This window comes from Pyrus communis, chromosome 11 (assembly GCF_963583255.1).
Source record: "Pyrus communis chromosome 11, drPyrComm1.1, whole genome shotgun sequence".
NCBI classification, from domain to species: Eukaryota; Viridiplantae; Streptophyta; class Magnoliopsida; order Rosales; family Rosaceae; genus Pyrus; species Pyrus communis.
This window is the reverse complement of record NC_084813.1, coordinates 11,487,034-11,514,607: the sequence shown is the minus strand read 5'-3', so window position 1 is coordinate 11,514,607 and position 27,574 is coordinate 11,487,034. Positions and strand designations below refer to the sequence as shown.

Sequence of the window (27,574 nt, the reverse complement as noted above, 5' to 3'; positions counted from 1 at the left end):
AGGTTGAAGTGCTAGAACGTTCTTAGGTGTATTCTATCTTTTGTTTTTAATGTTTAATTAATTTATCTTTGTTTAAGTGTAAACATGAGGAGCTAAACTCGTTTTAGCTAGAGGTGGATTCAAAGCCATGAACATATGTGATATGAATTGATTTCCTCTAGTTATTGTTTCGTAAAACATGAATATGATTTACTTATCTGTTTGATTGATAACTTATTCTTGTATGTTGATTAAGGACGCATACTTAGTTTGCATGCATGAATTTGATGCTAGAATATAAGGGAATTACACCTAGACGTTGAGAGTCGCGCTACGCTATGCTCTAGAAATGAATTCAAACTTACATTAGGGCACTTAACGGCACAAAGATTAGGATTGCTATTGATCTTAGAGAAAGAAAACACTAAGAAATGAAACTACAGATAGATTAATATTTAGAGTAGGCTGAAAGCTCTTAAGACAGCTTGTTTTCTATCCAATTAGATATTTTTATCAGTATATTCGATCACCTAAAAAAAAAAGTAGGAAATTCAAACAAAAAAACACTGTTTGCTCACTCGTAAATTAGATTTTTTACGCTTTCACCGACTATTACCAACAGGATAGAGATTTTCGATAGAAAGATAATCAACAAGAAGGTATCCATTGATGCACCTTTAGTTTAGCATCCACTTCAGTGCTTCGACGGCTCAGCATAAAGGTGTTTACAAGACACTATAAGGAAAACATTAGCTACAGGCGACCAGAGTTGGGAAGGATTTGTCGATGAGTACACAGTCGATGAAGTAGATCCAGCCCAGGGTTACCCTGCACTTGCAAGATGGATCGATTGAAGGGAGACATCAAGTTAAGATTCTAGCAGAGATAAAGACCATAAGACACTGATTATGAGGATTCGGGACACAATCCAAGAAAAAGATAGAGTCATTCGGTTGGAACACAACTTGGGAGATGTTTCTTGATGAGCAGTTTTACAAGTGTACAATAAAGACTAAGTAAAGACTATGAAGCATTGGAAGAACACTTCAGGCAGGTCATCAACAATTGACGACGGGGGAGGAGCATTTTACTTTAAGGCGTGCCCGGCATTACCAGCATCTAGTCTTTAGACAAGCTATTATTGAAACTGACGTATGAGGCGCAAAAGGACAGATGGCATTACCAATAACCGGAGATGGTGCGACTGAACCTTGGCACTGAAGAGGCGTTAACGGCTATCGTTGTGGAGTTGTAGAATCATAAAAAAGATGAGCTTGCTCGACCAATGGGGTAAGCGAGTCAGGATCGAGCTGATCAATTGGAGATGGGAAACTATATGCGTAGCTAGAGGCAGAGGGACTTGTACTTGGCTCACCGTCGGAGGGATAGGAAGTAGATTGCTCGATAGCTTACCCCGAGAGGAGAAGATTTTTTTTTCTTCTCATTGGATTGGTCGGACACCATAGCACTAAGATGGAAAGCCTGGTAGGAAGTCTACACAGATGGGAAGTCACCAAATGGGGGAAACTTTACCTATTACTCGAAGGAACCACCACCATAGGATTTAAGACAATGATGCCTTTTGACCCGATAAGGCTTTTACTCAAAGAAAGGAATCATGGAATTACGGAATGCTATACATCCATCATATAAAATGATGCTCCTAGGACGGGATTGATACACTACTACAAGGAAGCAAGTAAACTAACTTCACGAGTAAGGATCGTCTGTGCTATGACTTTCTCTTACTCGATAGTGATTTAAGGAAAGTAGAAATCCCTTTTACTCAATAGTGGATAAGGAAAGAAAGTATGATCAATGATTTTTTCCTAATGATAGCCTCATTTTCATCTCTAATCTCATCTATGCTTCAAGAAAAAGTTTAACCTAACCGCTAATAATTAATATAATAAAGGGATGGCTGCTCTCCTTAATTTCACAAAGAATTGAGTGGTTTTTGCTACTTGACCTTACTGAAGCGAGTGCCTCTTGCCTTTAGCGCTTGATTCTTTTATAGAGATCGAACCGCTTTCATAATCACTTGTTGGAAAGTTCGGAAGAAGGCTTTGAAAGGAAATAACTCTATGGGGCTTTGGTTCAGTACTGCCTCTCCCTTTCTCTTCCAGACGAGATGCATTAACAGGCTTACAGAAATTAAATCCTATTTTACTCAGCCGAAAGCTTTTGCTTCTTCCTTTACTTCTTTCTGCTGGAAAGTCGCTCTCCTTTTTGCCTGTAGTAAAGAATTACCTCTCTATGCACATACTTATAAGTAGTGGAGGTTGCTAGTCACAATCGCATTAAGTAAATCCATGGTAGGAGTATTATGCAGTTCATAGTTACGAATGTCAATGTCAATGCTTATGATTTTCATAAAGCTTAACGATCTTTGATTGTATCTCTATTATGTTGTTCATGTAAGGAACTATTGAAGAATAATTTAGTTGCCGATGCGTTATCCATCCAATTCAATGAAATTAGGAAAATCTGAGAGTTAATTTGTGCAATTCACAGTTAATTTGGGGCATTATCATTCATGGTTTATAGGAATAATAGTTGGAAATCGATTTGTATGCATATGTGTCATGTGTGGAGATGAACCCTCTAGCTATTCATTCACCCAAATTCGTACCCCTTTACTTTGTGTCTGCAAGGTTCTAGTTTAGTTTAAATTCGTCAGAATCTGTCCCCATTTAGTCTTTTGAGTCTTTTTAGTTTAATTTTCGTCCAAATCACTTTCTAAGACCTGTTTTGAGTCAATTTAACTTAGTTTGTGTGTTTTAGGTCAGTTTAGCTTATTTTGAGTTGTTAGAGTCTAGTTTAGTGTTTTAGAGTTTAAATTATGTAGATTAGCATTCCTTCTAATCCACGGCCTAGAACGATCCCTACTTACATATACTACAATTATAGGGTTTAATTTGTGTGCTATCTTTTATCACATCAAAGCAATTCTGATGTTGAACTTTTCCAAGAACAGCGTGGCTGCGTGGTTTCTTCGGTGGCAGCGGATGATGAAGGGAAATAGGGTTTTGTTTCTGGAAGAATGGCCAAAGAAAGAGAAGAGAAAGAGCTCTGGGCGACCCCCAAGGGGGGCTTGTGTAAAAGTGATCTGAAACCTTAGTATTTATAGGCTAAATGGGGTTGTAGCTGATTGCAAGGTGATCCCAACCATTAAGCCAAAGTTTTGAACGTCTTTCCTTATTTGGCTCTTCCAAATCAAGCTAGATATTCCAATTCCTTTCCCATTCTGCTCCTGGTCTTCTAACAAGCCATATTTATCTTGGATTCTTTATTTGGGCTTCAAAATAGGCCACAAAACTTCTTTCCACCTTTGAATGGCATGTTTTCACTTCTTTTTCCTTCAAATTGATCTTAAAGTACATGTAACTGCACGCTAACACAAAATAATTGATGTGAAAATTAACTTGACACACAAATTAAACCCTAATGTTGACAATTGTAGTATATATGTAAGTACGGATCGTTCTAAACCGGGGATTAACTGGGATGCTAATCAACACAAATGAGACTTAAAAACACTAAACTAGACTCTATAGACTCAAAACTGACTTAAAACACTCAAAACAGCAACAAACAATAAAAAAAGACTCAAATCTAGACCTAACAAGTGATTTTGATGAAAATAAGACTTAACTTGACTCAAGAGACTAAAAGAACAAAAATTTTGACTCAAATAACAAGACTTAATGAAAGGGGAATTGTTTTTGACGAATTTAAAACTTAAAACAGAAACTTTGCATAAAACACTTAATAAGAACGAATTTGGTGAATTAAAAAGGGTGAAAGGCTAGTTAGAGGGTCCATCTCAACACATGACATGCATACAAACAAATTTCCAGTTATTATTCCTTTAGACTATGAATGACAATGCTCCAAATTAACCGTCAAAAGCACAAATTAACTTTCAGATTTTCCTTAACTCATTGAATTAGACGGGATACGCATTGCAACCAAATTATCCTTATCAAGTTCCCTAACTATGAAAAGCATGATAGAAAGACATATCAAAGGTCATTAAGTTCTTTGAAAACCATAAGCATTGACAAGGCACTCGTAACTATGAAAGGCATGATACTCATACCAAGGATTTACTTAACATAATCATGACTAGTTGATAGGAGCATATTTAGGCAACTTAGTTAGCTTGTTTTCTTACATTTATGTTGTTAGTTCATAGTTATTTTAGTATTCTAACCTATTTTCGTGTGTTTATAGGTTCATTTGGCTAAGGTAGCAAGAAGGTGCATTTTGGAGCCTTTTGGAGTAAAATTAGAATTGGAATGGATAACATATGCTTGGAGCAAAAGGAATGGACGAAATTGAAGACCTAAAGATGTTAGGATTCCTAATCAAAGAAAGATTCTTACTTGAGGTAGGAAAGTTAAGCCAAGGTTTCCTATTTTGGTTTGACCTTTCCTAATCCTAAATGTCCCTAAGTTCCAACAACATTGAAGGTTTTCTATGCATTCTAGGACACAAATCAAAGTTTCCTTGCACCATTCTAATCCATGCCGCACATATCCCTTTTAATTTCCCATTCCTTGCCGTGCAAATCACCTTTCCCTTTCTCCCTAGGTGCTGCCGCACCTTTTCCTTCCCTTTTCCTCTCAGGATTCTGATTTGTTACCCTTTTCTTAGAGGATTTGGAGTCTTAAAACCTTCCCAAATTAATTACTTAATGTCTTAACCTTTCTCCCTCTGTATATACACAATATGCCGCACAAAATAACTCTCCCTCATTCTCTCCATTCATTCAGCCATCATCCACCATCTACCACCATCCAACCGATCCATCCATCACCATAATTCATACCCAAACACCCTTGTGCTGCAGCAAAGAAGGAGAAAGAAGAGAGGATAAGCCTTGGACGTTTTGGCCATTCAAGCTTGGATTGTTGGAGCGTTTCTAGGTGTATTCAATCTTTGTTTTCAATGTTTAATTTATATTCTCTTTGTTTTGCTGTAAACATGAGGAGCTAAACTTGTTTTAGCTAGGGGAGACTTTGAAACCCTGATTATATTTGCGATATGAATTGATTAATTCCAGTTGTGATTTCATAAATTGTGAATGCAATTTACTTAACCGCTTGATGGATAACTTATTCTTGTATATTGATTAAGGATGCATACTTAGTTTGCATGCATGAATTTGAAGCTAGAATATAAGGGAGTTTCACATAATCGTTACAAACTTATATTCACAAGTAGTTAAGGTTGTTTTCACAATCATGTTAAGTAAATTCCTAGCATGAGTATCATGATGTCATAGTTAAGAATGCTTTGTCAATACTTAATTTTCATAGAACGTAATGATCTTTGATTGTATCTCAATTATGATGTCATGTAGGGAACTTTTGAAGAATGCTTTGGGTTGTCGCATGATGTCATCCAATCCAATAACTAAAGGAGAATCTAAGGGTTAATTAGTGATGTCACGGTTAATCTGGGGTGTTGAGGTTCTGATAGGAGCATATTCATGCGACTTAAATGGCTTGTTCTCGTGCATTTACGTTATGTTTCTTTAGTTATTTTAGTCCTTTAAGCTATTTTCGTGTGTTTGTAGGTCCAAAGGGCTAAAGGAGCAAAAAGATGCATTTTGGAGACTTTTGGAGCACTTTTGGGCTAAGGATGGATAGCTTATGCTTGGCGCCAAAGTGTTGGACGAAATTGAAGACCTAATTGAAGACCAAAGTGTTGAAACCTTGTTCCCTTTAGTTTTAGGACATTTAAACCTTTCCAATTCCCTTATGCCGTGCATCTCCACCTTTCTCCCAAAACCATACACATGCATTCATTATTCATTCCCTCACACACTCCCACATATCATTACTTATCATCACCACTTATCACTTATCATAACCACTTATCATATCACTTATCACTTATCACTTATCACATATCATTACTTATCATCACCACTTACCACATATCATTCACCACATATCATTCACCACTTATCATTCACCACTTATCATATCATACACTTATCATATCATATACTTATCATTCACTTATCATATCATACACTTAATTAATTAACCCACATGCACTCATAATCATTCACACCTTGCAGCCACATGCATTCCCCTTTTGCACATGTTTTCCCAATTCATTAAAACATTGCACATGCACTCCCATCCTTTACCATTGCAGCCACATGCATTTCCCCCTTTATCATTTCTGCACATGCACTTTGCCTTTCATCATTGCACCACAAATCAGCACATTCACCTTCATTTCCAGATTGTCCCCTTGCACATGCAGCCACATATTCATTGCACATGCATTTCCACCCTTTAATCACATGCATAAATCAACCACATGCATCTCCCATCACCATTCCAGATTTCCACCAAGTTCCTAGCTGTCATGTTCCCCCCATTTCACCTATAAATAAGCATCCATTGCAGCCACAATTCATTCATTCCATTCACAACACAATACACTCTTCCATATTCAGAAAATCATCCATACACACCTCAATTCATATACATTCTTCCATATTCAGAATGTAGACCATCAAACCACCCTTGCCGTGCCTCTCCCTTACAATCCAAACACCATCCTTCCATTTTCACCACTCCCCAAACCATTCACACCATCAAACTATCCTTAGACCTTGTGCTACAACGAAGAGGAAGAGAAGAGTGCCTAAACGTTCATACAATTCAAGTTTGAGTTGTTGGAATGTTTAGGTGTTTCTTTGATTTCTATGTTTAATTTCAATACTCTTTGTTTTGTACGAATGAGGCATGGAAGAGAAGAGTGCCTAAACGTTCATACAATTCAAGTTTGAGTTGTTGGAATGTTTAGGTGTTTCTTTGATTCTCTTTGTTTTGTACCATGAGGAACTAAAACCCCCTTGGCTAGGGGGTAATTCGAAATATATGTTTATGCTTGCATTTTGATTTGATTACTTCTAATTGCGTTTCATAAGTTGTGGATTCAATTCGTTTAACTGTTTGATTGATAACTTATTTATGTATGTTTATTGAGAGTGCACACTTAATTTTCATGCATGAATATGACGCTAGAATATAAGTGAGTTTCACCTAATAGTTACGAACTTATATTCACAAGTAGTGGAGGTTGCTTATAAACAATCGCGTTAAACGAATTCTTGGCATAAGTTTCATGCGTATTCCATAGTAACGAATGCCTCGTCAACACTTATAATTTTCATAGAGCGTAATGATTCTTACTTGTATCTCTATTATGCAATCATGTAGGGGACTTGTGGGGAATGTTTTGGGTTGTCGTATGCAATCATCCAATTCAATAACGTTAGGAAGATTTGAAGGTTAATTTAAGCGGATCTAATTAACTTGGAGCGTTGAGAATTAATGATTTGTTGAAATGCAATTGGAAATCGTTTTATTATGCAAGTATAACATATGTGGAGATGAACCCCGTAGCTAACTTTCCATCCATTCAATTCCATCAATTTATTCTTTCTTTTCTTGTTTCTGTTTTCATGTTTAATTTAACTTGTTGTTCAATTATGTTAAACATGTGGAACTAATTTCTTTTTAGTTAGAGGTGAATTTGAAGCCATGGACATATGTTGGTTATGATTTGATTTACTCCAGTTATGAATTCATGAACTTTAGATGTGGTTTACTTTTTTGTTTTTCTTAAGAACTTGTTTATGTATGTGGGTTGAGGGTCGACACTTAATTTGCATGCCTAAACTTGATGCTAGGATATAAGGGAATTTCACCTAATTGTTATGAACTTATATTCATGAGTAGTAAAGATCGCTAGTCACGATTGTGTTTAGTAAACCCTAGGCTGGATTAACATGCGTATTCCATAGTTATGAATGCCTAGTCGATGTTTATGATTTCCGTTGAACTTAATGATCTTTGTTGAATGTCTCTATCATGCGTATTCCATGGTTAGGGACTTTGATTAGGAATAATTTGGTTGTAATGCGTATCCCATTCAATCCAATGAATCTAGGGAAATCTGAAGGTTAATTTAAGCGGACCTAATTAACTTGGAGCATTGTCATTCATCGTTTGTTGAAGTCATAACTGGGAATCAAATTATATGCATATGTTCATGTGTGGATAAAGAACCCTCTAACTAGTTTATTTCATCATTCTATTTCATTAATATCGTTTTTTATAATCTGTTTTAATTAGAATCTGTGCATTTAGTTTAAATTCGTCAAAACCAATCCCCCATTGATTTTAAAGTGTTAGATTAGTTAGAAATACATTTAGTTTGTGTTTTTAAGAGTCTTGAGTCAAGTTACAACTTAATTTCGTCCAAAGTTGTGTTTTTACTCAAATCTGCCCAGAAAGTGGTTTTTAGGCAGATTTGAGTGTGTTTGTGTTGTTTTGAGTCTTTTGATTTGTTTTAGTGTTTTAAAGTTTAGTTTTGCATTCTTTGAGTCTAGTTTAGTGTTTTATATTGTGTTTTTACGTTTTTGAGTCAAATCCAAGTGATTAACAATCCCTCCTAATCCCCGGTCCAGAACGATCCCTACTTATATACTTATACTACAATTGTCAAAAAGAGGGTTAATTTGTGTGCGTATAAATCTCGCATCAGGTTCATGGTTTATTGAGAAGGCAACTGGAAATCAATTTGTGTTCAAATGTATCGTGTGTGGAAAAGAATCCTCTAGCTAGCTAATCACCCATCCATATACCCAAATTCATCCAAACTTCATTTAAGTCTTTTAGTTACTTGTTTTTATCTTAAATTCGTCAAAAACCCAATCCCCTTTACTTTGTTGTTTCAAATCTGTCCTATTGAGTGTTTTTGAGTATTTTGAGTCAAACCCAATTCTTTTTTGTCCAAATTAAGTCCTAGAGTCTAATTTGAGTCTATTTGATTGTTTTGTGTTGTTTTGAGTCTTTTGAGTTTGTTTTGAGTCATATAAGTTTAGTTAAGAGTCTTTGAGTTAGTTTAAGTGTTTTTAAGCATATTTTTGTATCTTTGAGTCAGTTTTCATTAGATTAGCAATCCCTCCTAATCCCCGGCCTAGAACGGTCCCTACTTACATCTTTACTACAATTGTCAATAAGAGGGTTTAATTTGAGTGCTATTATTTATAACATCACTAGTGACTTCCATTACTTGTGAATATAAATTCATAACGATTAGGTGAAACTCTCCTATACTCTAGCATCAAATTCATGCATGCAAATTAAGTGTCAACCCTCAATCAACATACATAAACAAGTTTTAATAACTCAGATAAGCAAATCACATTCAAGAATCAAGAAACAATAACTGGATGTAATCAATTCATCTAAAACATATAATCATGGCTTCGAATTCACCTCCAACTATAAATAAATTAAATCCACATGTTCATCATAATTGAAAACCAAATTAACATAAACATTGAACTAAAACTAGGATAGAAAAAACCCAGAAACACTCCACACTTCAATGGCAGCTTGCGCCACTCCCTTGAATGGCAGATTGCATGGCACTCTTCTTCTCCTTCATTCCTTGCTTGCGGCACTATGGTGGTTTAGGTGTATTTAGTGTGAATTATGGTGTTTGATGGCTGAATGTATGAATGAATGAATGAGTAAATGGATGGTTGGTTTTCTGTGGCATAACATGTATATATATGCTAGGGTTTCACGGCAAAGCCTTAGAGAACAAGGATAGGTCATAGGAGCATATTTAGGCGACTTAGCTAGCTTATTCTTGTGCATTTGTGTTATTATTTCCTAGTTAATGTAGTATTTCAACTCATTTTCGTGTGTTTGTAGGTCTAAAGGGTTAAAGTACCAAGAAAGTGCATTTTGGTGCATTTTGGAGCAGTTTTGGGCACTAAGTGGATAGCTTGTATATGGGCCAACATGGATGGACGAATTTGGAGTTCAAAAGGCTAGAAATCTGATAAGAAGATGAAGAAATTAAACTCAAAACAAAGTGGATAAGGAATTAGCTCAAAAGAGGAAACATTATCCAAAGCCTTATCCAACATTATCCAAAACCTTATCTTATCTTATCCTATCCTAACCTAATCTTGTTCCACCTTAATCCTAGCTGCAAGTGGACCTAAAAACATGATTTCTAGAAGCCTTATCTAACCCTAAAAGGGTGTTGCACCCTTCCCCCTTTTATCTCTTCTAGAAAACCCAAAATCAGCCACAAAACACCTAGTTTCTAGAATACCCAATTTTGGACGAATTTCCGAAACCTTTTTCCTTTTGGATTCTGATTTATAGGGCCTCATTCCTTGTGAATTTGGGTTACACAAATCCTTTTATGAAACTAATTGGGCCAAACCCTCTCCTAAGTGGATTTAACTCACTTGTGCCGAACCCTAGGGCCCGAATCCAATAAATCTGCTAAGTGTAACCCTAATCTAATTAACCCTAGGACTATATAAACATTATTTCACCCACAAATTCGGAGAAACCCCTTATGCCATTCAGAAAATCCTTGCCGCAAGCCCTAGCCTCCATTCTTCATCATTCATTCACTTCATACACTTCCATATACAACCTGCCGCACTCTACCACCATAATCAGCCATCATTCATCATCCCAAGCAAGAATACATCGTTCATAACCCCCAAAACCATCACCCACACCTTGTGCACAGCAAGGAAGAAGAAGGAAAGCCTTAGCCATGCATGTCATTCAACTTGGAATTGCTGGAACATTTTAGGTGTAATCTTTCTTGTGTTTTTCAATGTTTAATTTCAAGAATCTTTGCTTTGTGAGTATGAGGAACTAATCACCTCTTAGCTAGGGGGAATTTTGAAACCATGGCTATATTTGCATTATGATTTGATTACTTCCAGTTGTGATTTCATGAATGGTGAATTCAATTTACTTTTCTATTTGAATTAAAACTTGTTTGTGTATGTGGGTTGAGAGTGCACACTTAATTTGCATTCATAAGTAGTAAAGGTTGTTAGTCACAATCATGTTAAGTAAATTCTTGGCATAAGTATCATGCGCTTTCATAGTTACGAATGCCTCGTCAACATTTATGATTTTCATAGAATTTAATGATCTTTGATTGTTTCTCTATTATGCGCTTTCATGTAGAGAACTTTTGAGGAATGATTTGATTGCAATGCGCTAATTCCATTCAATTCAATGACTTAAGGAAAATCTGAAGGTTAATTTAAGCGTACCTAATTAACTTGGGATGTTGAGGTTAATGATTCATTGAAAAAGCAACTGGAGATTGTTTTGTATGCAAGTATGTCATGTGTGGAGAAATACCTCCTAGCTAGCCCATCATCCACTTAATTCCATCAAATTCATGAATTCTGCCTAGTTTAAAGTCTTGTTTTTGTTTACTTTATTTTCGTCCAAAACCAAATCCCCCTTTATTTTAGGGTGTCTAACTAGTTAGAATGTGTTTTAGATTGTGTTTTCAAGTGTTTTGAGTCAAGTTAGAACCAAATTTCGTCCAAAATTGTGTTTAGAGTCAAATCTGCCCAGTTTGTGTTTTTAGGCAGTTTTGAGTGTTTTTAGCTTATTTTGAGTCTTGTGAACTTGTTTTGACTCTTTTAAGTCGAGTTAAGTGTTTTAAAGTTTAGTTTTATCTATTTGAGTCAGTTTAAAGTGTTTAGCAATCCCTCATAATCCCCGGTTTAAGAACGATCCCCACTTACTTATATACTACAATTGTCAAAAGAGGGTTAATTTATGTGTTAAGTTAATTTTCGCATCAAGGATAGGGCACGGCATAAGTTGAATAGGAATAGAATTGTGCAACCAAAACCCAAGTGGAATGGGTTAAAGCAACTAGAAACCAAGGGGAATTAGGATAGAAAGGTGTGGCAGACATTAAAGCTTCTAGAAGGGATGTTTTAGAATAGAGTTCTGACTCCAAATCAACAAAACATGCGGCAAGGGTGTAGGAAAGGAATTACAACTCCCAATCCACCAAGGAATGGCATATATGCAGCACACAATGGTTAAAACTTCTAGAATCTGAATTATGTATTTAAATGTATGATTAATCCCTTCTAAATAGCTGGAATTAAGGCACAAACTGATTTGGATAAGATAAGATAGGATAATACTAGATTTAGGAAAGGATAAGGTTGGTTAGGATAGGATAAGATAATATAAGGTTTGGATAATGTTCCATGTTTCTTGTTCTTTCCTTATCTTCTTTGTCTTGAACTTGTTTCTCCATATTTGTAGCATGTTCCAAGCCTCTTTTGAATTCAATTTCGTCCATCCACCTTGCTCCATATGCAAACTATCAATCCCATAACCAAAACTGCTCCAAATGGCTCCAAAATGCACTTTCTTGCCAACTTTGCCATTAGGACCTACAAACACACGAAAATAGCTTTAAACACTATAATAAATGGAAACTGATAGGAGCATATTTATGCTACTTAGTTATGTTGTTTCCTTGCATTTAGTTACGTAATTACTATCTATTTTAGTCTTTTAAGCTATTTTCGTATGTTTTTAGGTCCTAATGGCAAAAGGAGCAAGAAAGTGCATTTTGAGGCTATTTGGAGCAGTTTTGGGCATGGATTGGATAGCTTAACAATGGAGCAAAGAGGATGGACGAAATTGAAGTCAAGAAGGGCTAGGAAAGGCTACAAATCTAGAGAAAGAAGTCCAAATGCAAAGAAGATAAGGAAATAGCAAGAAATAAGGAACCTTATCCAACCTTATCTTATCCTATCCTAACCAACCTTATCCTTTCCTAACTCTAACATTATCTTATCTTATCCTATCCTAATCTTTTCCTTCCTTAATTCCAACTTCAAAGAGGACTCCTTTTCACATTAAATCACCTAAATATCAAGTTCTAGAAGCCCTATTTTCGTGCATTAAGTTTATGCCACATGTGACCCTTTTATAAGTTCTAGAATCTACCACAAGGACCATTCCTTGTCCTCCTTGGAATCTAATTGAAAGTATCCTTGTTCTTTGGTGATTTGGAGTCCCAATTCCTCTCCTTTTCAGCCCAAATTCGTGCCTCCCCTTCACCCTATAAATACTTGATGCCACAACACTCAAAAACCACCACCCTCTACCACAAATTCACACCACACCATCCACCACACCTCAAGAGCCTAAATTCACATAAATCCCCATTGTTGGCAGCAAGGAAGGAAGGACGAGCCACCTGAAGTGTTTCTAGGTGTATTCTATCTTTGTTTTCAATGTTTAATTTATATTCTCTTTGTTTTGTTGTAAACATGAGGAGCTAAACTTGTTTTAGCTAGGGGAGACTTTGAAACCATGATTATATTTGCAATATGAATTGATTAATTCCAGTTGTGATTTCATAAATTGTGAATGCAATTTACTTAACCGTTTGATGGATAACTTATTCTTGTTTGTTGATAAAGGGTGCACACTTAATTTGCATGCATGAATTTGGGGCTAGAATATAAGGGAGTTTCACATAATCGTTACAAACTTATATTCACAAGTAGTTAAGGTTGTTTTCACAATCATGTTAGGTAAATTCCTAGCATGAGTATCATGATGTCATAGTTACAAGTGCTTTGTCAATACTTATGATTTTCATAGAACGTAATGATCTTTGATTGTATCTCTATTATGATGTCATGTAGGGGACTTTTGAAGAATGCTTTGGGTTGTCGTATGATGTCATCCAATCCAATAACTTAAGGAAAATCTGAGGGTTAATTAGTGATGTCATGGTTAATCTGGGGTGTTGAGGTTCATGGTTTATCGAAAAGCAACTGGAAATCAATTTGTATGCAAGTGTGTCATGTGTGGAGAAGGACCCTCTAGCTATCTAATCATCCATAGTTTTTCCTAAATTCGTCCAAATCTCATTTAAGTCTTTTAGTTACTTGTTTTTACATTAATTTCGTCCAAAACCCAATCCCCTTTATTTAGTTGTGTCAAATTTGTCCTAATTAGTGTTTTTGAGTGTTTTGAGTCAAAACCAAACCTATTTTCGTCCAAGTTGAGTCTTAGAGTCTAGTTTGAGTCTTTTTGATTGTTTTGTGTTGTTTAGAGTCTTTTAAGTTTGTTTTGAGTCATATAAGTTTAGTTAAGAGTCTTTTGAGTTTGTTTAAGTGTTTTGAAGCATATTTTTGTATCTTTGAGTCAGTTTTCATTAGATTAGCAATCCCTCCTAATCCCCGGCCTAGAACGATCCCTACTTATATCTATACTACAATTGTCAAAAAGAGGGTTTTAATTTGAGTGTTAGAATATATCACATCAAATTTTTGGCGCCGTTGCCGGGGATTGGCAAGTTTGCTAATCCCCCGTTGTTTCCCTTTGTTTTTGTTCATTTATTTTAGTTTTAGTTTCTGATTTGTGTTTAGTTTTGTTGATTTTAGGTACTAGAGAAGCAAGACATGGCACTTGCTAATATTCAAGCTCAAATAGCGAATCTTACTTCTCTTTTGTCACAAATGCAAAGAGTTGGTACGTTTGATCATAATCAATCAAGGAACGACATGTTTTCCAATACTTACAATTCAGATTGGAGTGATCACTCAAACTCTATGTGGTGGGAACCTCAACATGTTCAACAAGAAGGATATTGGCAGCCATATGAGGAGTTCTATACAACACCTATGCAGCCACCACAACCTGCCCAAACAAATTCAAGTACGTCTTTGTATAATGATACGGTTATTAAGTTACTCGCCAATTTGTCTCAGGGGCAAGAAAATCAAAACAAAGCAATGCAAAATCAAGACAAAAGGTTGGACCACTTGGAAAAGCAAATTGGACAGATAGCGGAGTTCGTAGGACAATTTCGAGACCAAGGCAAACTCCCTATTTCAACCATTGCAAATCCGAAGGGAGGATTTGAAACTGCCAAGGAAATCATCTTGAGAAGTAGCAAGGATGTTGGACTAGACCCTAAACCATCAAAATCAAATAACAAGGAAGATGAAAGATTGCAATTTGAGGAAAAGGAACACACCCAACCCACGGAAAGGGTGGAAACACCTTTGCTGCAGGCACCTATTACCCCTACGCCATCCAATTCAGGTAAGGTTGTTCCAAATTTCATTATTTCTAACCCCGTTCCACCAAATATCCCTATTCCTTGTAGGTTCATGAATTCCAAGGAAGAAGCAAGTGAAAAAGACATCTTGGAAGCCCTTCCAAAGGTGCAAAGTGTAGAATATCAAGAATTCGTCAAAGAGGATATACTTGAGACAACAATTCGCAAAGAAATTGGATTTTATGACACGGGACAAGTCATAACTCTCAAAACACCAAATCTAGCTGAATTTTCTAGTCCTACAACTTTCGAAGGGGTGTTTATTCTTGAGTTCATGTCGGAGCACACAGGTAAGCCACCTCCCCGAATTTCAATTTTGTTTTATACTAATATGTTGTTAATGATTCAGGCACCCACTCTAGAATTTAAACCATTACCGAATCATTTCAAGTATCACCTCCCATTCAAAGATCACCTTCACGCCGTGGGCACTAGGGGAATTTAAAAGGAGGTATCGTCCGGCTGGAAGACGTTAAAGCAAGCGCTTCTTGGGTGGCAACCCATGCATTCAAATAAAGAAGACCTAGGAATCTCCGGCTCTACAACCAGATTTGCGTTCCTAAACCCTACTCTTTATTGCTTTTATTTTGCCATGTTTGTCGTGTTTGTTAGTTGTGTTATTTGGTTGTTTGTTTGTGAGTCTATGCTTAAAACATTGAGGACAATGTTTGGTTTAAGTGTGGGGGGGGGTAAACAAAGTGTTTTTCATGCAAATTCGTGGGATTTTATCACCCATCATTTCTAAAGTTGTTTTTCACTGTTTCTAAGTGTTTTTAGTGTATTTTGAAGTGTTTTCATGTGTCTTAAACAAAAATTCCGAAAATTTGAAAAAAAATCGAAAAAGAGTGTTTTAAAAACCCAAAAAGAGTTGTTTTAGAGTCGTTTTTGTTTTATGTTTGTTTGTGTCTTAGGATACCTTCCAACACAATGATGAGGATTTGGTTTTTAATTGCATGACTATTAAAGAAAGTTACAAACATGGATGGAAGTTTGATATACTCTTTGGTTTATGCTTAGTTGTAGTTGACATTTACGAATTCACATGTAATCACAAAGGAAAAAATCAGCTTTTGTAACATGCTTGAAGGAAGGAACTCCAACTAACGCTACAACCCTGAGAGACTTGAGCCTAAACATTCTTTGGAGAGTTATTAATCTTGATGTTCTTGTTTTCTAAAGTCGTTGCATGATCTCATTATTCCTTGCTTGGTTGCTACTTAGAATGCGTTTCATCACTATAGTTCCAAATACTAGAACTCATGCCCATTTCATTCAAAGCATAAAGTTGAGTGCATAACAAAAAAACAAGATGAAGTTGTTTAGTTAAAACGAGAGCCAAAAAGCCTTACCCTTTACATATGTATTGTATGTCAACCCTTTTGAGCCTTTGTTAGCCTAATTTTCTTTGTTAACCACATTATCCTTACCTAGCCTAGAATAGGACTATCCATACCTTTGTTCTTAAAGTGTAGTAAAGCATGACTTAGAGGGAATTCCTTTTGTTCTACAATTTGCAGAAAAACAAGTGTGGGGGAAGGATTTTCATGGGAATCTAGGGGGATGGATGATTTATGTGCCAAAGAAAAGAATAGGGCACGAAAGAAAAAAAAAAAAAAAAAAAAAAACGTGAAAAAGAAAAAAGGAAGTTGAAAAAGATGGAAAAGAAAGAAAAAGGAGTTGAAAATAAGTGAGAATGAACTCACAAGTGTTGATTGTTGGAAACTAACTATGTAAATGCAAGAAAACAAGCTAACTGAGTCGCATAAACATGCTCCTATCAAATTCCCCCACACTTAGCTTCTGTTAGTCCCCGAGCAAAACAAAACAAACAAAACATAACCTAAACCTTCCAACAATTGTCTTAGGGATTTCCTGACACACCCCGATCGAGATCAGGGCGTGCTGGCCGTCACGTGGAAGTGACGTAGCCATGTGCACAGTACGGAAGTGATAGGAGCATATTCATGCGACTTAAATGGCTTGTTCTCGTGCATTTACGTTATGTTTCTCTCGTTATTTTAGTCCTTTATGCTTCTTTTGTGTGTTTTCAGGTTCTAAGGGCCTAGGGAGCAAGAAAGTGCATTTTGAGGCCATTTGGAGCATTTTTGGGCATGGATTGGATAGCTTATCCATGGAGCCAAGAGAATGGACGAATTTGAAGGCCTTGTATGCACTTGAAGACACAAAACAATGGCTCTAGCCCAATCAAACACATTATGCCATACAAACCAACCTATTTTAGGCCCATTCTATGTACTTAAACCCTAGCCCTTTAAACTAATTCATTGATCACTTATCAAACCATTCACTTATCACTCACCACATATCATTCACTTATCACTTAACATATCATTCATTTATTTCACTTCCATACTCCTCTTAATTCCACATGCATTCTCACACATGCACATCATTCACTCACATTTCCACCATTCATTCTTTATTCCTTTCCAAACATCTCACATGCATTTCCACCTTCCTACTTCATCATTTCACCACATTCTCCCTCTTTAATTCACATGCATTCTCACACATGCACATCATTCACTCACATTTCCACCATTCATTCTTTATTCCTTTCCAAACATCTCACATGCATTTCCACCTTCCTACTTCATCATTTCACCACATTCTCCCTCTCTAACCCTACATGCATTATTTATTGCATCTTCACATGCATTCACACACACTTTACACATTCAAACCGTGAGCTCCCATTCCTATATGCCATTTTCATATTTCCACCCACTAACCTAGTCATCAACACATGCACTTCCACCTTTCATCCACAATGATTCATGATTCATTCACTTTGCATCCTTTAAATCACATACTTTTCCATCATTAATTAGCCACTTGCATCTTAAACAAACAACCATATGTTCCCTCCACTACTCCTATAAATACCCTTGCACCCATTCAATTCATATCTCATATATTTCCATTCACAACACTTCACACAACACAAATACCATTCCATTGCCGTGAGTCCCATTTCATTTTCTGCATATTTTCTCTTCATTCTTCCATCTCCAACCACTCCCTACTCCATTCCACATACACCTAAAGCCCTTAAGCTCACCTTAGACCTTGTGCTACAACAACGAGGAAGAAAAGAGTGCTTAAACGTTCATACAATTCAAGTTTGAGTTGTTGGAATGTTTAGGTGTTTCTTTGATTTCAAAGTTTAAATTTAATTCTCTTTGTTTTGTACGTATGAGAAGGGAAGAGAAGAGTGCCTAAACGTTCATACAATTCACGTTTGAGTTGTTGGAATGTTTAGGTGTTTCTTTGATTTCAAAGTTATGAGGAACTAAACCCCCCTTTAGCTAGGGGGTGATTCGAAACTATGTTTATATTTGCAATTTGAATTGATTACGTTTGGTTGGAATTTCATAAGTTGTGGATTCAATTCGTTTAACTGTTTGATTGATAACTTATTTATGTATGTTCATTGAGATTGCAAGCTTAATTTTCATGCATAAATATGACGCTAGAATATAAGTGCGTTAAACGAATTCTTGGCATAAGTTTCATGCGTATTCCATAGTAACGAATGCCTCGTCGATGTTTATGATTTCCGTTGAACTTAATGATCTTGGTTAAATGTCTCTATCATGCGTATTCCATAGTTAGGGACTTTGATTAAGAATAATTTGGTTGTAATGCGTATTCCATTCAATCCAACGAATTTAGGGAAATCTGAAAGTTAATCTAAGCGGATCTAATTAACTTGGAGCATTGAGTTTCACAACTTATCGAAAGACCAACTGAGAATCAATTTTGTTTGCAAGTGTAACATGTGTGGAGAAGAACCCCTTGGCTATTCCATCATCCATATTTTCATCACATTCATATTTACATTTTGCCTTTAATTATATTCTGTCTTTTTAATTTAATATCGTCCAAACACAATTCCCCCCCTCTATTTTGTTAAGTTTTAATCATTCGTATTTGTTTTATTTTTGTATCTTTAAGCTTTTGGAGTCATAAACATTTGCAAATTCGTCTAAATCAAGTTCTAGCTTCTATTTGAGTCAATTTGATTGTTTTAGACAATTTGAGTTTTTTCAAAGCCATTCTGAGTCATAGTAGTCTTGTTAAGAGTATTTTAATTTAGTTTTTATGTTTTTAAGTCAATTTAGAAGGTTTTAGCAAGCCCTCCTAATCCCCGGTCTAGAACGATCCCTCACTTATCCATTCTACTACAATTGTCAAACGAGGGTTTAATTTGAGTGTCAAGTAAATCTCGCATCAAATTTTGGCGCCGTTGCCGGGGATTAGCAACTTTGCTAATCCTTTGTCTTTATTTTTATATTTTTTTTGTTTTTCGTGCATTCTTATTTTAGATTCTTAGTTTGTTTGTTTCCTTGTTTTTTAGGTACTGTGTATGACTCGTCGCTCTCGGCCTATTATAGAGAACATCTCCGACTTTGACGGTGATTTTGAACGCACTTTGAGGAGAACGAGGAGTCAACAAGAGCCACCACAACCTCCACCACAACCTGGGCTTGAAGAAGACGAAGAAGGTGTAGAAGAAAAGCCCACGGATCAGATTTTTGAAGAAGAACAAGCCATGGCAGCAGATAATAGAACCATCAAGGAGCTTTCGGCCTCGGGTTTGGATAATGCATTGCCTCTTTGTATCCAATACCCCACGGCTGCAGAGGGGAAGACTGAGGAATTTGAACTCAAATCCAGTTTGTTACACCATATTCCGAAGTTCCATGGCTTGTCTATGGAAGACCCCAACAAACACTTGAAGGAGTTCGAGGTGGTTTGTTCGAGCATGACCCCCGTCAATGTGGATGGGAGTATATTGAAGATGAAGGCCTTTCCATTTTCACTTATGGACAAGGCCAAAGATTGGCTCTACGAACTAGCCCCGGGAACTGTGACTTCGTGGGAGAGTATGAAGCGTGCTTTCTTGGAGAAATTCTTCCCTACTTCGAGAGTGATTCTCCTACGGAAGAAAATTAGTGGTATTCAACAGAATCATGGTGAGACATTCCCGGCTTATTATGAGCGCTTCAAGGGCCTTGTAGCTTCATGTCCTCAACATCAAATGAAGGAGGAACTTCTCCTTCAATATTTCTATGAGGGCCTCCTTCCTATCGAACGTCAAATGGTTGATGCATCAGCGGGAGGAGCATTGGTGGACAAAACACCAAGGGATGCCAAGATTCTCATAGCCAACCGAGCGCTCAACGCTCAACAATATGAAGGAGTGGGCCAAAGGGAAGCCCCACGGCAACAAAGTGTAAATGAGGTGAGTGTTATTTCTGAAATTCAATCACAACTTGCTAATCTTACTTCTCTTGTTTCTCAGGTTGTGATTGGTCCAAAAGCACAAGAACACCAAGTTTGTGGCGTGTGCTCAATTCAAGGGCATCCATCCGACAAGTGCCCTCAACTAATCGAGAATGGTGGGTGGGAATCTGCCAATGCAATTGGTTTCCAAGGACAAAATCAAAACAACCCATACTCGAACACTTACAATGCCGGATGGAGGGACCATCCAAACTTCAAATGGAGGGAGCCACAACAAGCTGCCCAACAAGGAGGATTTAGGCCAAACCCCCCTGGTTTTTATTCCAAGCCGTATGCACCCCAACAATCCCAACAACCTTCGGCATCATCTCATTCAGGTACGTCTTTGGAAAGTAATCAAGCTATGCAATTACTAACCTCTATTTCGCAGGGGTTGCAAAATCAAAACAACCGAATAGAAAATAACGAGAAGGAGATGATGGATATGAAGAAACAAATAGGGCAGATTTCTGAGTTCCTTGGACAGATTAGAGAGCAAGGAAAGCTTCCTAGCTCAACCACAGTCAATCCAAAGGGAGGATTCGAATCCGCCAAGGCCATCACCCTAAGGGGTGGAAAAGAAGTTGGGACCGAGCCAAACAATCCCAAATCTGCCCAGAAAGTAGATGAAGAGACGACACAACCTGAGGCAGATCACCCTAACTCGGCCAAATCAGGTAATTTAAGTTCAAATTCATGTACTTCACGTCCTAATCTGCCCAATGTACCTTTTCCTCGCAGGTTCATGCAAGAAAAAAAGGAAGAAAGCGAGAAGGACATTCTTGAAACGTTCCGGAAGGTGCAAGTGAACATACCGCTTCTCGATGCAATCAAACAGGTTCCAAAGTATGCTAAATTCCTCAAGGACCTATGCAATACAAAGAGAAGAAGGGCAAACAAAGAGGTAGTGAAGGTAAGCGAGAATGTGTCCGCTGTTTTGCAACGTAAACTGCCTACCAAGTGCAAAGACCCCGGTAGTTTCACGATTCCTTGTGTAATTGGACATAATCGTTTTGAACATGCCATGCTTGATTTAGGTGCATCCATAAATGTCATGCCTTATTCTATTTATGCATCTATGAATTTGGGTGAATTAAAACAAGATGGTGTAATTATACAATTGGCTGATCGTTCTAACGCGTATCCAAAAGGAGTTTTGGAGGATGTGCTTGTGCAGGTGAACCATTTAATTTTTCCGGCTGATTTCTACGTCCTAGACATGGAGGATTCAGCCCATTCTACATCTTTGCCGATTCTCCTTGGTAGGCCATTCATGAAGACGGCCCGAACGAAGATTGATGTATACAAAGGCACCTTGACAATGGAATTCGATGGGGAAGTGATTGATTTTAATATTTCTGAAACTATGAGATATCCCGTTGATGACCATTCTTGTTTTTCCATTGATGTTATCGATTCTTTGGCGCAGGTATACCTTGAAGAATTGAACGAGGACGCCCTGGAAACAACCATCACTAAGGCCATAGAGCGCAAAAATGAAGGATTTGGGCCAATGCAAGGCCACGGCAAGGAGGAGGAATTCTTTGCAATGGGTTCTAGTGAAGAAATAATTGAGGTTGTGGCAGCCCTTGAGTCATTGCCACAACAATATGGTAAGGTTCCACTCTCACTTTCAAATTCAGTTTCCACTAAGATGCTACCTTCTGTTGTTCAGGCACCATCGCTTGAACTTAAGCCGTTGCCGGACCATTTGAAGTATGTGTTTTTGGGAGAAAGCGAAACATTGCCCGTCATCATTTCATCAAGTCTCACAGCAATGGAGGAGGAGAAGCTTGTGAGGGTGCTGCGAGAGCACAAAATGGCCATAGGGTGGACTTTGGCCGACATTAAAGGAATAAGCCCTACCACATGCATGCACCGTATACTTCTTGAGGAGGGGGCTAAACCAACTCGAGAGGCTCAACGCCGTCTCAACCCTCCAATGATGGAAGTGGTGAAGAAGGAAATAATCAAGCTTTTGGATTGCGGAGTGATCTACCCTATCTCCGATAGCCGTTGGGTCTCTCCAGTTCAAGTCGTTCCCAAGAAGTCCGGAGTAACTGTTATCAAGAATGATGAGAATGAGCTCGTGCCTACACGCATTCAGACTGGATGGCGAGTATGTATCGATTACCGGAAGCTAAATGCCATGACTAGGAAAGATCACTTTCCTTTGCCATTCATCGACCAGATGCTCGAAAGGTTAGCCGGTCATGCTTTTTACTGTTTTCTTGATGGATACTCTGGATATAACCAAATTGTGATAGCCCCGGATGATCAAGAGAAGACCACATTCACATGTCCCTTTGGAACATTTGCCTATCGTCGCATGCCATTTGGCTTATGCAACGCACCGGCCACTTTCCAAAGGTGTATGGTAAGTATATTTTCCGATTTTGTTGAAAAGATCATTGAGGTTTTCATGGATGATTTCAGTGTATTTGGGAGTTCATTTGATAATTGCTTGGATAATCTGACCTTAATTTTGAAACGATGTGTTGAAACTAACCTTGTCTTGAATTGGGAGAAATGTCACTTTATGGTGAAACAAGGTATAGTTTTAGGACATATTGTTTCAGAAAAAGGAATTGAAGTAGATAAATCGAAAATAGACCTTGTACGTCACTTACCCTCTCCTACTTCGGTTAGAGAGGTACGTTCGTTTCTTGGCCATGCAGGGTTCTATAGGCGTTTTATCAAGGACTTCTCCAAGATGTCCAACCCTCTTTGCCGATTGCTTCAAAAAGATGTGCCATTCAAGTTTGATGAAGAGTGTAATTCGGCATTTAACCAACTCAAGGAGAAGCTAGTCTCGGCCCCCATTATTGTACCTCCAGATTGGAGCCTTCCGTTCGAGCTCATGTGCGATGCATCCGACTATGCATTAGGAGCTGTTCTAGGACAAAGAAGAGACAAGCGGCCGCATGTCATATACTATGCCTCTCGGACTCTCAATGATGCCCAATTGAACTACTCCACGACGGAAAAAGAACTTCTAGCTGTGGTTTTTGCTTTAGATAAATTTCGTTCATATTTAATTGGTACTAAAGTAATCGTTTATTCTGATCATGCAGCTTTGAGGTACTTGCTCACGAAAAAGGAAGCAAAGCCGAGGCTTATCCGTTGGATTCTTCTTCTTCAAGAATTTGATATTGAAATCCGGGATAAGAAAGGAAGCGAGAATGTAGTGGCTGACCATTTAAGCCGAATGATCCACGAGGAGCATGAACATGCCGTACCTATCCCTGAAACTTTTCCCGATGAGCAGCTGCTATCCATTGAGGTAAGTGAACCATGGTATGCAGATTTAGTGAATTACTTGGTGACTAAACAAATTCCAAATGAACTAAACAAGCACCAACGTGATAAGCTTAAAAATGATGCACGTTTCTATGTTTGGGATGACCCTTATTTGTGGAAGTATTGCTCAGATCAAATTGTACGTAGATGTGTGCATGATTCTGAATTTCACTCAATTCTAAGCTTTTGTCACACATATGCATGTGGTGGTCATTTTGGCACACAACGCACTGCCCTCAAGGTTCTAGAGTGTGGTTTTTATTGGCCGACTATATTTAGGGATGCTAGAACCTTTTGTATGTCTTGTGATCGTTGCCAACGAATGGGTAACATAGGTACCAAGGACCAAATGCCGCAAACCCCTGTCTTTAATGTTGAAATTTTTGATGTTTGGGGCATTGATTTCATGGGCCCTTTTCCTCCATCTTATGGTTTCACTTATATCTTGCTAGCCGTTGATTATGTTTCTAAATGGGTGGAAGCAAAAGCCACCCGTACTAACGATTCTAAGGTGGTTGCAGATTTTGTGAAAACTAACATTTTTGCTAGGTTTGGAATGCCGAGAGTAATCATAAGTGATGGAGGGTCTCACTTTTGCAATCGGACCATTGAGGCATTGCTAAGAAAGTACCATGTCAACCATAAGGTCTCCACACCTTACCATCCTCAAACAAATGGCCAAGCCGAGGTGTCTAACCGAGAAATCAAACAAATTTTGGAGAAGACCGTTGGACCAACAAGGAGGGATTGGAGCTTACGTTTAGATGATGCACTGTGGGCATATCGTACGGCATACAAAACACCCATTGGGATGTCACCTTTTCGGCTCGTCTATGGTAAGCCATGTCATTTGCCCGTAGAGTTAGAGCACAAGGCACATTGGGCCGTGAAGATTTTCAACATGGACATAGATGCAGCGGGAGTTCATAGGAAGCTCCAATTGAATGAACTTGAGGAGATTCGGAATGAAGCCTATGAGAATGCCCGGATGTACAAAGCCAAGACCAAAGCATTCCATGATAAAATGATTCGAACCAAGACCTTCACAGTTGGGCAGAAAGTGTTACTTTTCAACTCTCGCCTACGTTTGTTTCCTGGTAAGTTGCGTTCTAAATGGATTGGCCCGTTTGTTGTTACTAATGTTTTCCCTCATGGTGCAGTGCAAATCAAAAGTTTAAGGACGCAGCAAGAATTCAAAGTGAATGGGCATCGATTGAAGCCCTATTACGAGATGTTTGAGGAGCATGTCGTGGAGGAGGTACCCCTCCATGCCGTGGAACCTAGTCAAGCTTAAACGGAGGTACCGTCCGGCTGCAAGACGTAAAAGAAAGCGCTTCGTGGGAGGCAACCCATGCATCCGAATAGAGAAGAACTTGGAAACCCCTTTAAGAGACTTATTTTTATTCCTTTCTTTTTCTTTACTGCCTTTACTTTGCTTTCTTTCTCGTATTTGTTTATTTGCTTGCTCTGTTGTGACTTTCTGCTTAAAACATTGAGGACAAAGTTTGATTTAAGTGTGGGGGGGTAAACAATTTGTATTTGCATGAATTTCGTGGGATTTATTCACCTATCACTTAGAATGTTGTTTCTTGCTGTTTTAAGCGTTTTTAGAGTGTTTTATAGTGTCTTGGTATAAAACTTCGAAAATTTGATAAAAATTAAAAAAAAAAAAAAAAAAAAAAAAAAAAAAAAAAAAAAAAAACTCTTCTCTTTGTTGCTATTTCGTTTCTGCCTTGTTAGGTTGTTTAGTTGTTATTGTTTGTTTGTTTATTAATTGTGTGAGTCTATGATTGTAACATTGAGAAAATGTTTGATTTATTGATAGGCACTGCTAAACAAAGAAAGATGGTGCTTCACAAAGGTTGTTTGCTTGAGGCCCCACTACGTGGCTTTACTCTTGAAGCGGAAGGCGTAGGAACAGAAGGCATCGGAGCGGAAGGCGTAGGAACAGAAGGCATCGGAGCGGAAGGCGTAGGAGCAGAAGGCATCGGAGCAGGAGGCATCGAAGATAGAGCATTCCAGGCCTCAATACTTGGCCAAGCGCTGGATGAGCCAGGAAAAAGGTGCCTCTGGAGGAAAGACGAAAACCTTTGACGGTCACTGTGAATCCGACCTTCAGACTCTTGCAGCTCATCAAGCTTCCTCTTCATGCCCGACGAATAGTTATTTGCAAGCACATGCAAACTTCTATTCTCATACTTCAGCTGCTGGATCTCCTGCTTGAGACTTTCCACCTCTGCCATCAATGATTCCACCTGACGGGAGCGGGCAAGCAGGCGTTGGCCCATGTTGGACACAGAACTCGCACACTGAACACTAAGTGCGAGGGACTCTTGAACGGCCAACTCATCGGACCGTCCTGACAGCAGCCTACTATCTTTTGGTGTGAGGAGGTTCCTAGCTACTATTGTAGCTGTTGTGGCGTCCTGCATCACAGAGTCTTCACCTGAAAGAGGACCGTTAGAAGAAAAGAAAGAAGGACGCCATACGTTACCTTGACGCGGCGCGCCCGTATCACTGCTAAGGCTCAATTCCAAGCTAAGGTTCGATGAGTTTGCCATTTTTCAAAAGTGTTCAAAGAGAAGGGATGGAGTTAAATTTCAAAGGGCCGGAGTCGATTTTCTTCAGAGTGTGTTTGTTGTGGTGATCGATAGCTCAATAAAAAAAGCCAAGGCGACGCGTCCACCAATTCAAAAAGCCGGAATTTCCGGCGTAAGTTCGGCGACGCTTTCTCGGCTTTTCAGAAGGCGCGTTCAACTTTGTCAAAAGATTTCTTCTTTTCAGACAACACGTGGAGGCCATCACCGCAACTACACATCTTTAGCCGACAAGCGCAAAGTTCGGCGACGCTTTCTCTGCTTTTCAGAAGACGCGTGCAGCTTTGTCAAAAGGAGCCGCATCTGCACTACCACGTGTCGTTCAGAAAGCGAAGGGGCGCCTGCTCAGAAATCGAAGAGGTGTGTTCAAAAATCGAAGAGGCGTGTTCAGAAATCGAAGAGGCGTGTTCAGAGATCGAAGAGGCGCCACTATTTCAAAAAGCCAGATTTGCGGGATCAAAACGTTTGTCGACAAAGGTAAAAAGTACCACCACTTGATATTATCTCTATATATGTCGACCTTCGTCTTTTATGGCAGGGCAAACCTGAAGAAAAATGCCCAACTCTCCCTCACCTCTGAGGGCGTACTCCCAGCAAAGCCTTTCGAAAGACTCAATTCTTTCTTCTTCCCCAAAGATGATACCAGATGCCTGGAGTACATATGACCCAGGAGGAAACAGCACAACAAATACATGTGCTGATTCATTCACCGCTTCTTCAAAAGCAAAGGTATCTCATATCATCAAGGTCAAAAGCAAAAGTATCTCATATCATGCTCTTTCCCTGTCTTTTTCTTTGTCCTTGTTCTTACTCGCATGGCAAAGTAAAACAAGCAATCAGCCGGCACTTGGAGTCAGTCTTCCGATCTGGAGCCAACTGCCTGGAATCTATTCCTGATTGCTTACCTAGCGTTGCTCTCGAGTAGTCATCTTCAACGGTTGATACACTTCCGGAGAAGGGACCACTTCTGCAAAGGGGAGCGAGTAAGGCAAGTGAAAATGATACATTGAAGCATGTGGAGACAAACATAGGCTGAGTTATCCTCCAACCCTTTTCAATACGAATTGGAAAGATTGAACAAAGAAACAGACCAAAGGGGTAAGCTCAGACCTTCGGGGGAGACCAAATGAACCATCATGCTGCCCAGTTCAAGAAGTAGCACAAAGGAAAATCAACGATGGGCGGAAACCAGTTCGAGAGTAAGCCTGTGGAATCATCAAGATCAAGCCTCAATGCAATCAACAAAGAGAAGATGGAATTTACACTCTATAACCAGATTTGCGTCTCTAAACTCTTCTCTTTGTTAATTACATTATGCCATGTTTAGTATGTTTAAGTGCTTTTTGTGTATTTACTTATGCTTTGTGTGAATCTATGCTTAAAACATTGAGGACAAT

The 27,574-nt window shown here is 38.4% G+C and overlaps 1 protein-coding gene across 1 annotated transcript; it reads left to right on the top strand.

Annotated features, from left to right (window-relative positions):
* Window positions 1-19,663: 19,663 nt before the first annotated feature.
* LOC137709011 (uncharacterized) lies at window positions 19,664-21,700 on the top strand (the record flags this gene model as incomplete). Its single annotated transcript, XM_068448157.1, has 2 exons — window positions 19,664-20,500; window positions 20,993-21,700. Coding segments are annotated over 2 exons (1,545 nt in total), but the record flags the coding sequence as incomplete, so codon positions are not given.
* Between the last annotated feature and the right edge of the window lie 5,874 nt (window positions 21,701-27,574).